Genomic DNA, 9,847 nt, shown 5'->3' on the forward strand with positions numbered 1-9,847 from the left:
TTTGCAAGTGATTTGAGAACATGATGCCTTCACTTAAAAAGTACATTAAGAATTTTTTTATAGTTATTTTCATAGGTTGAAATATTTAACACGAAATTTATTATAGAGATACAATTTTGCATGAAAAATCATAATGTATTTTTCTAGCGTAGAGCATCATATTTTGCAAAATTTGAAACTAAAATGCACGTGGGGGAAATAAAAAAAAGGTGAAAGTCCAATTTACTCCCTTCGAGTATAGCCAAAGTATGAATAACTCCCTAAACTATAAATTGATTCAATTACCCCCTAAACTATATTATTTAGTTCATTCCGCCTCATAATGTAATTTATTTATTTTTGTTTCTCCATAAACAAGTTGCATTTCAATTCTAATTTAGAAGGTAGTAGTCGACATCACAATATATATTAAAAAATTATTATATTTTTTCATCGTTATTTTTTATGTAATTTTGAACTCCAATGATTAACTTATTATTAAATATCCTAACCTATCAAATGATAAAAAAAATATGATGTATTTTTCTAACATGTGTTATGATGTGTACTATCATCTTGTAAAATTTAAACTTAAAAATTCACCTATGCATGGAGAAATGAAAAAAATTAAATTGTAATAGAGGGTAATTTGGGCCAAAGAGCATAGTTGGGGGGGTGTTAAAATGAATCAAACGATAGTTTAAGGGGTTGTCCAAACTTTGGCTATAGTTGAGGGGAGTATTTAGACTTTTTTCCAAAAAAGAAATCTCAAAAAAGGATAGATTGGACCAATTGAAATAGTTTGGGGAAGTAAATTAAACCTTAATTTTTTATGGGGTCAGTGGACAAAGTTTAGGAGAATAAAATGATTTTTTCCAATATTCTACGGCACCTGACTTTTACTTTGCCTACACCTCCGCTTGCCTTGTCTTCGTCATTCTCCGTAGCTCAAGTGCTCCACGTTGACATATCTGCAAGACACCCTCGCTCTAGCCTTGCCAGTTGCCACCTGCCTCCTCCATCGTCTCGTCCCGCGCCTTTCTTCCACTAGAAATTAACGCGCGCTTCGCGCGCCCCATCAGAGTTTACATCAATATAAAAATAGTACAATAGAAGGAATACTAAAGTAAATATTTTAAATGATAAATTTATAATAATATCTCATACAAATATCTTAATAACAATAATATTGCTAATTGAATGGCATCCGTAGCATGTGGATTCTATCAAATCATATATTGCATTTATCTATTAATATTAGTAGTTAGCAAATACTTTAATAATATAATAGGTAGCTCAATATTATATTTTCCTATCAACATTAGCAGCTACCAAATACTCACTCACTTACGGATAAGACCCATTTCACCAATGAGAGATGGCGCACAGGAGAGGGGAAGAAGGAAGAAAAGAAAAAAAAAAGAGAAAAATAAGGTTCACTCACTTACGGATGGGATCCACCAAGTAGGGGTTTGTTGGAGTTGTAGGTTAAATACAAAGGCTGTGTTTAGTTCGCGAAAAAGTTTGGGTTTGATACTGTAGCACATTTCATTGTTACTTGACAAATAATGTCCAATCATGGACTAATTAGACTTAAAAGATTTATCTCGTGCTAATCAGTTAGACTGTGTAATTAGTTATTTTTTTCAACTGTATTTAATGCTCCATGCGTGTGTCAAAAAATTCGATGTGACGGATACTGTAGAAAATTTTTGGGAACTAAACATGGCCAAAGTCGAGAAAGTAGGGACAACCCCTACTTTAAAAATAAGGATCTTAAAGTAGAGGTTATTGTTGAAGTATACAATAAAACTAATATTTGTCTGGAGGCAACTATATTTTAATCAGCCATTAATTTTCTAAGGACATTTTTAGTGGAGGTTTCATGAGAGTTTTATACACATTAAATAGGGTACTATGTCAGTATTTTAGATGATGTGGCACTGGATTACTGAAGAGAGAGATGAAAGATGAAACTATGTATGCACAGTTACCAACTCTTTATGACTCTTAAAATTAAATAAAATGAGAGCTTATGAAATAGCAAACACGAAACAATGCATTCTGAAGTGAGTTTTATATATGGTTTCATTTGTATTTTGATGATGTGATATTTTTGGAAACAAAAAATGAAACTACTCAGTGAGATTAGTCTAAGTAGAGAAAGATGTTTAGATAGGCTTGGGACTGTCATGTACACAACTATTGTCTTCGTTTCCGGTGTCTTCGTGGGCAGCAGCTTCCTGGTGATTTTCTTGTTTGAGACGCGACACTAAAAAAATGAATGTTTGATATAAGATTATAATTTGACATGTTATGAAAAACTACTTTACGTTATGGTTTTTTTACGGCCTTTTATCTTCTTAATTGTAGAGTTAGTAGTATACGAGCAAGAGAGAGACGTGTGAGTGAATGAGGGGTTATTTGATTTGAGGGGCTAAACTTTAGTCTATGTCACATCAAAGAGAATCTTAACATTTAGAAATATTAAATAAAGATTAATTATAAAAATAACTGTAGAATTATGAGGCTAAACTGTGAGACGAATCTAATGATATATATTAATTTATAATTAGAGGATGGTTACTGGAGTATTACTGTAGCAAAATATGGATTAATTAGGCTCATTAGATTCGTCTCGCAAATTAGCACTCAGTTATCAAAAAATGTTTATAAATAGATTTTATTTGATACTCTGAAATAGTAAAATTTCTTTTGATGTGATAGGGACTAAAAAAAATCTGTGAAAACATGGCCTAAGAGAACTGAAGAGAGGGAGAACAAAAATAAAATAGGTAAAACCCACGCAGCACAAGAACCACCTCTCCCCGCCCTATCGTGCCACGCGTCCCCGTGGGAGGGCTCGGCCAGGCCGTGAAATGCGGCCAAGCCGTGAAGTTGCAGCATTCTTTAATTTACCCGACTCTCCCCGCCCTATCGTGCCACGCGTCCCCGTGGGAGGGCTCGGCCAGGCCGTGAAATGCGGCCAAGCCGTGAAGTTGCAGCATTCTTTAATTTACCCGATGCCCGACACGCTCTCCCCATGAAAACTCCGTTTTTTAATTTTTCTGGGGGTGATTGAAAGAGTGAGAACCAGGCAACCAGCCAACCACGGGGCCGGAGTAGAGCAGTTCGCCACGTAGTGTGACCATCACAGCCTTCCTCCTCCGCGCCGCGGCCCGTCTCCGTCAAGGCGGTAGCCGCGCCGACGACTCGTCGCCTCGTTGCCCGTCGTCTTCCCCCGTCTCATCCGGCGCTTCCAGAATCCAGACTTCCAAGGTTGCGTGCTCGGGTTGCGGAGAGGACGAAGCGGACGATGGCCAACGAACACCCCGCGCCCACGGCCCACCCCGCGGCATCGTCAACTCAAAACAGTCATCTTCCCATCCACGCAACTCCAGCTCCAAGCGACTCGATCATCATCCCAACGGCGATGGCGTCCGCCTCCCTCCCGGCGCCCGCTCCCGGCCGCGCCGAGCTGCTCAAGGCCTTCGAGGAGTCCCGCACGGGCGTGCGCGGCCTCGTGGAGTCCGGCGTCTCCTCCATCCCGGAGATCTTCCGCCACCCGGACCCGTACGCCTCCATCCCGCTCGCCCCGCCCGGCGTCTCCATCCCCGTCGTCGACCTCTCCCTCCCCTTCCCCGCCGCCGCCGCGGCCGCCGCCGAGGCCGCCCGGACCTGGGGCTTCTTCCACCTCGTCAACTACCACCACGCCCTCCCCCAGCCCACGGACGGCGGCGGCGGCGGCGACTACCCCGCGCGCGCCCTCGCCGCGGTGCGCGCTTTCAACGAGCTCCCGCCCGCCGAGCGCGCGCCGCACTACGGCCGCACCGTGGACGGCGGAGTCAACTACTCCACCAACGTCGACCTGTATAACTCCCCGGCGGCAAGCTGGCGCGACACCATCCAGATCATGCTCGGGCCGAACCGCCGGCCCGACCTCGCCGCCCGGATCCCGGCCGTCTGCAGCGCCGAGCTGCTCGAGTGGGAGGCGCGCGCCACCGCCGCGGCGCGCGCCGTGATGGGGCTCCTCTCCGAGGGGCTCGGACTCGGGCCCGCCGCGCTGGAGGAGGCGTCCTGCCTCGAGGGGAAGGTCATGGCGTGCCACTACTACCCGCACTGCCCCGAGCCGGAGCGCACCATGGGCATCGTCCCGCACACGGACCCCGGCGTGCTCACCGTGCTCGCGCAGGATGACATTGGTGGCCTGCAGGTGAAGCACCAGGATGAAGCAGGGAGAAGCTGCTGGGTGGATGTGAAGCCCGTGCCCGGAGCGCTTGTGATCAACGTCGGGGACCTCTTGCAGGTATATTTTTTTTATATTTATACTTTGCGAACGTAGCACATTCAACTGTCGAAATCCAGTTACAATTAAAATTTCTCAATTCAGTGTTCTGCCAATTCATCAATACAGTTGAGTCTGTAACGCGGCAAGTATAAAAAAGCATGATCAATCTTGAATAATGTTCGTATATTTTTATTATATTGTTTTCCTGTGTTATGAATTCCTCCATTCCAAACGCATCCAATTACATTTCTGCATTTTTCCAATCCTCTGTTTTGCCTCCTCACCGATATTCTTTTTATGTATTTTTTACTCATTCCTCTGTTTTCAATTCTTCTGCTCCAAACAGACCCTTAGTACCATCCACTTAGTACCATTCATAAGTTAACTTTTCATGTTTTTAGAGGTGCAACATTAACCATTATTTTTGTGTTACAGTTTCAGCTTATTGTATTCATAAATCTCATAACTCATGAAAGTAGTCATATTTTCAATAAAAGAAATCGAAACATACGTTTGTTATGTTTCCAAAGTTTAAACAATATTACAATAAGACTCTGTTGAGCTTTGTTAAGCAGCTTTAGAATGCCATGGTCATGGTGTCATCTAACTTCTTTTCCCGTACCCTATCCTTTTCTTCAGATAATGTCCAATGACAAGTACCCGAGCGTCGAGCACCGGGTTACCATGAACACGCGCGAGGAACCCAGAGTTTCGATCGCCATCTTCTTCAGTCCCGGGAGGAGAGGGGACTCGGTCTTCTACGGGCCATTGCCGGGGCTGGTTTCTTCGGAGAACCCGCCCAGGTACAGGAACTTCACCATGGCCGAGTTCTTCGGGACCTTCTTCTCGCGAGACCTCTCGAGCAAAGCTCTAATCGACCACTTCAAGCTGTAATGCAAGTGGTGACTGTCCAGTGTCGACCCAAAAAATTCAGACCTGTGTAGTGTAGAGCTGTGTGCGGTTGCTGGTAATGTAAAGAAATTGTTCTGGCTCAGAACAGTCATGCTAGATTTGGCGCCCGTTTCGTTTTCTTCTTATGTCGTCTGCTTGCCATGTTACCAAAGGAAACAGCTTCAAACGAAGTTCCAAATTCATACACGCAATACACACAGCTTCAAATAGTTCAAATGTTCACACAGTTGATTTAGCAACAAACTAACACAATACTTAGAAGTTCAGAGACATTAAACTAGTACTAACACACATATATAAATGTTTTCCATAACATTTATTTATCGAAGTCAGCAGGCCCCAACTCATTTTTTAACGTAACTGTTTTTGTCATCATTTTTATTTTGCTCCCTTGATGAGTCAGATCTAGATCCGCTAGATGCTACTTAAGTGCTCTAACAACTACACTAGATATATTTTCGCTAAATAATAATCAAAATATAGCAAGATACAAATCAAACTCCAACATCTAAATTACATATTGTTGGCAAACATAACTAACACATACATATAAATATATTTCATAACTACTTATGAAAACTGTATATAAATACAAATATGTACAGTATGCATCTGTATTCAAAGTGACCCAAAATTAAATTCAATCCTCAAATTAAGATTTTGCATGTTAAAGTACTAAAATATGCAACTATAATATAGAACAAAGCAACATAAAAATTGGAAAAATTTGGATTTGTACCATTAAAAGATCCCAAAGTTAGATATATATCATTGTGACCCACATGTCATTGACTCATGTGAGCTCCATATGTCAGTGAGATAAAATTTAATGATTGGTATGAACTCTTAAGCATAGAAAGCTGCAGGTAGTATTTAACAAGAGCAAACAAAAATAAATAAATTATCAAATACCTCTCATTTTTTTAATATATTTTTAAAAAAAATAAATAAAAACTATTTTTTAATATAATTTTTTTAATATAAATAGCGCGGCCACTTGCTAGTTCTATTCTATTCCAGATTCTTCTCCAACGCCTACCCGGCGCCACCTCCGCGCCCTGCCCACTCCACCACCTTTCAGAATGTTCCACTCCCTTCCAGAATCCACCGCTCTGAGGCTCCCACCACCAATATAAACCATCTCCTGCCTCGTCACTCGCCACACCAAGAATCACCAAAGCGCAAGAACAATCCCCAAGATCAAGAAACCAAGCAGTCCAGAGCAGTTCAAGAGGAGAGACCGAGAGAGCGACATGGATGCGAGGATGTTCGGGCTGGAGGCTCCCCTGATGGCGGCGCTGCAGCACCTGCTGGACATCCCGGACGGCGAGGCCGGCGCGGGCGGCGACAAGGCGGGCGCGGCGGCGAGCGGCCCCACGCGTACCTACGTCCGCGACGCGCGCGCCATGGCGGCGACCCCGGCCGACGTCAAGGAGCTTCCCGGTGCCTACTCGTTCGTGGTGGACATGCCGGGGCTGGGCACGGGCGACATCAAGGTGCAGGTGGAGGACGAGCGGGTGCTGGTGATCAGCGGCGAGCGGCGCCGGGAGGAGCGCGAGGACGCCAAGTACCTGCGCATGGAGCGCCGGATGGGCAAGTTCATGCGCAAGTTCGTGCTGCCGGACAACGCCGACATGGACAAGATCTCTGCCGTGTGCAAGGATGGCGTGCTGACGGTGAACGTGGAGAAGCTGCCGCCGCCGGAGCCCAAGAAGCCCAAGACCATCGAGGTCAAGGTCGCCTGAAAGGATGAGCGAGTGAGGATCGATCGAACCTAATAAGTTTAGGCAGTGCGAGTGGGGTGAAGATGAGAGCAGCGATGTGTGGACTGTGGAGGCATGAGTGGTAGTGAGTGTGTTCATGAGTGTTCCGCTCTGTTTGTGGTTTTGTGCTACGAGAAACGCAAGAGCTGATGTGAGCTGCTTTCTGAATAATTAAATCCGTAATCTTGTTCATTTCTTGTACTCTTTTTTCGGATGAGGATCTCTGAATGACCGCCACATTTTATTTAAAACATGAATAACATTTTAGTTAAACATGAATATAGGAGAAGTGAAAAAGGATCGATCTCGAGTGTTTTGAATTCTGATGTGCCAAAAAACATGTTGCGCTTGCATGCTACATATAGTTTAGGGAAATGTTTGCAAATATTCAAGATGCTGTTGCGGACTTGCAAGCACTTTTGTTTGCTTGCGGTATGTAAAGCAAATCTGTTAAGTATAATTTATGTATAATTAGCGGATGGTTACTATAGCAATCAATTAGTGGTCAAATTATGAATTTATTAAATTTAATCGATTTGTCTCATAATTAAATTACAATTTATAAAATTAGTTTGATACTAAGCCTATATTTAGTATTCCAATTGATATTTAGTGGTCGAATTATGAACTAATTAGATTTAATAGATTTGTCTCATAATTAAATTACAATTTATAAAATTAGTTTGATAACAAATCTATATTTAGTATTTCAATTGATGTTTAAATATTTAATGTGACAGAACTTATGACTGAAACTGAAAAAACCAAAGCCAAACCAAAGCCAACTCGTTAGCGGATCTAGCGGCACAAAGGCACATGGCTGTGGACCGAAGGGTGTGTTTAGTTGATGAAAAAATTTGAATTTTGCCACTATAGCATATTTTATTATTATTTGACAAATAATATCTAATTATAGATTAATTAGATTTAAAAGATTTATCTCGTAATAATCAATTAGACTATGTATTTAATTATTTTTTTAATTATATTTAAAATTTTATACATGTGTCGAAGATTCGATAGGACAGATATTGTGTGAATTATTTTTGAAAACTAAACGGAGCCGAAATGTCCAAAATTGCAATTCTCTAGCTGGCGTCTGGCGGGGCAGGCCGGCACTATCGGCAGAGGGTGCAGACCAATTGAAGGGACATCGCATCAGGAGGGAGACCCACAAGCGCGATGATGGTAATGACCGTAGGCATGGAAACTGGCAGAACGCAGTTAGCCCACAAAGTTAAAAGTTTAAACCTCACACTAGAATGGAATTAACCAGTTATACTATATGTTTGGAAACAAATTGTTAAGCGATTACTAGCATCTCAATTCTCAAGACACACGAAGGAGAAACTAGTTATATATGTTTGGCATCCGAGTGACTAGTGAGTGCACCAACACAGCGCCAAGGAAGAGGACAACATGGGTCCCGGCAAGATAAATCATGAAAGCGCTGCATCCTGCCATTACTGAGCTCTCGTTTAGATTCCAAAATACAAAATATAAAATTTTTATAAATTATTTGTATGATACATTAAATGTAGTCAAAAAAATAAATCGCATTACACAAATAGACTGTAAATCGCGAGACGAATCTAATGAGCCTAATTAAGACGTGATTAGACACTAAATTGCTACAATAATACTATAGTAAATAAGCTCTAATGATGAATTAACTAGGCTCATTAGATTCTTCTCGTAATTTACAGACGAGATTTGTAATTAGTTTTGTGATTAGTCTATATTTAATACTTCAAATATTAAAGATTCTTTTTTAAAAACATAAAAATGTAAAATACAAAGTGAACTAAATACATGCTGAGATTCGATTCGAGCAACTCTCCTCTTTTTACCGCAAGCAGGACGCAGGAAGGACCACCACAGGGCATGCATGCGCGCAGGCTACACGCGATGGGATTAGACGTATGATGCGAGTGCGATCCCTACGCGGTGGAGCAGCATGCCTCGACAGCGGATCAGGCTGCGGACCGGAATGACTAGCTGGCACCTAGCGGGGCAGGCTGGCTGAGGGTGAAGAGCCGGGGGATCGTGGGAGGGAGAAAGCATGAGAGAGGAACGGGCGACTCGCGGGGAGCCAAACACTACTGCGCATAATGCTAGTGGGTCCGTCACCATGATCTAGCAGCCGATAGCCGGCAGAGACCATAAAGCATTAAAGCCTTGCTCTACTCGCCAGCGGATCGAGCGGCAAAGAGCCTGTTCGGCTGATCCGCTCTCGCTGGCCGAACAGCCTCAAACCAGGGCCGGCCCTATAGTATAACCATCCGGGGCAACCGCCCAGCCCCTAGATGCCAAGGGCCCCAACCCAGTATACTTGTACTAGTTGCATATACATACACATTTTATATACTAAGCATCCAACTTAACCAAGCAAATAGCCCGTACAAGTTCACCCAAGCACCCTTTCTATTGTTCATATCACTACTAATCCATTGTTTTTCTTCCATCATGCATTATCTGTGTGCTTTTCACAATTTCCCACTTAACACGTGCGCACCCCCTTATGGCTAAGAAAATAGATTAGTCTCCAATTGATTAGCCTTTAATTCCTTGTGGTACGTTTGCTTCATTCTTACCTTCTGGATTCGAATACAATTTTATTGTCGGTTCTTTAAAATGGCTACTATCCTGGCTCATTGTTATAGTATTACATATCTACTATTTCATACAACAGTTTCACCAAATAATGCAAAATAATTTTTATATTTATTTTAGCAAGGGCCTCATACTTTAGGTTCGCCCCGGGCCCGAAAACACAGGGCCGGCCCTGCCTCAAACTCCGGGATGCGTCGAGAGCCAGCCGAGCGGTAAGTGGGCACTGGAGTAAGAGTAATTTGCAGTTTTTTTACTTCACTATACGATCCCACTATAGTTCAATACAGAACTG

The 9,847-nt window shown here is 42.7% G+C and overlaps 2 protein-coding genes across 2 annotated transcripts; both read left to right on the forward strand.

Moving 5' to 3' along the window:
• The first annotated feature begins 3,216 nt into the window (after positions 1 to 3,216).
• Positions 3,217 to 5,388, forward strand: LOC120676241 (1-aminocyclopropane-1-carboxylate oxidase homolog 4-like). The gene is made up of 2 exons (XM_039957472.1): positions 3,217 to 4,285; positions 4,907 to 5,388. Exons 1-2 carry the CDS (start codon positions 3,296 to 3,298, stop codon positions 5,159 to 5,161), a joined length of 1,245 nt encoding a protein of 414 aa, XP_039813406.1. The 5' UTR covers positions 3,217 to 3,295; the 3' UTR covers positions 5,162 to 5,388.
• An 810-nt stretch (positions 5,389 to 6,198) lies between these two features.
• Positions 6,199 to 7,159, forward strand: LOC120674357 (17.5 kDa class II heat shock protein). The gene has a single exon (XM_039955532.1). It carries the CDS (start codon positions 6,433 to 6,435, stop codon positions 6,922 to 6,924), a length of 492 nt encoding a protein of 163 aa, XP_039811466.1. The 5' UTR covers positions 6,199 to 6,432; the 3' UTR covers positions 6,925 to 7,159.
• Positions 7,160 to 9,847: the final 2,688 nt, after the last annotated feature.

This window comes from Panicum virgatum, chromosome 5N (genome assembly GCF_016808335.1).
Source record: "Panicum virgatum strain AP13 chromosome 5N, P.virgatum_v5, whole genome shotgun sequence".
In the NCBI taxonomy this organism is placed as follows: Eukaryota; Viridiplantae; Streptophyta; class Magnoliopsida; order Poales; family Poaceae; genus Panicum; species Panicum virgatum.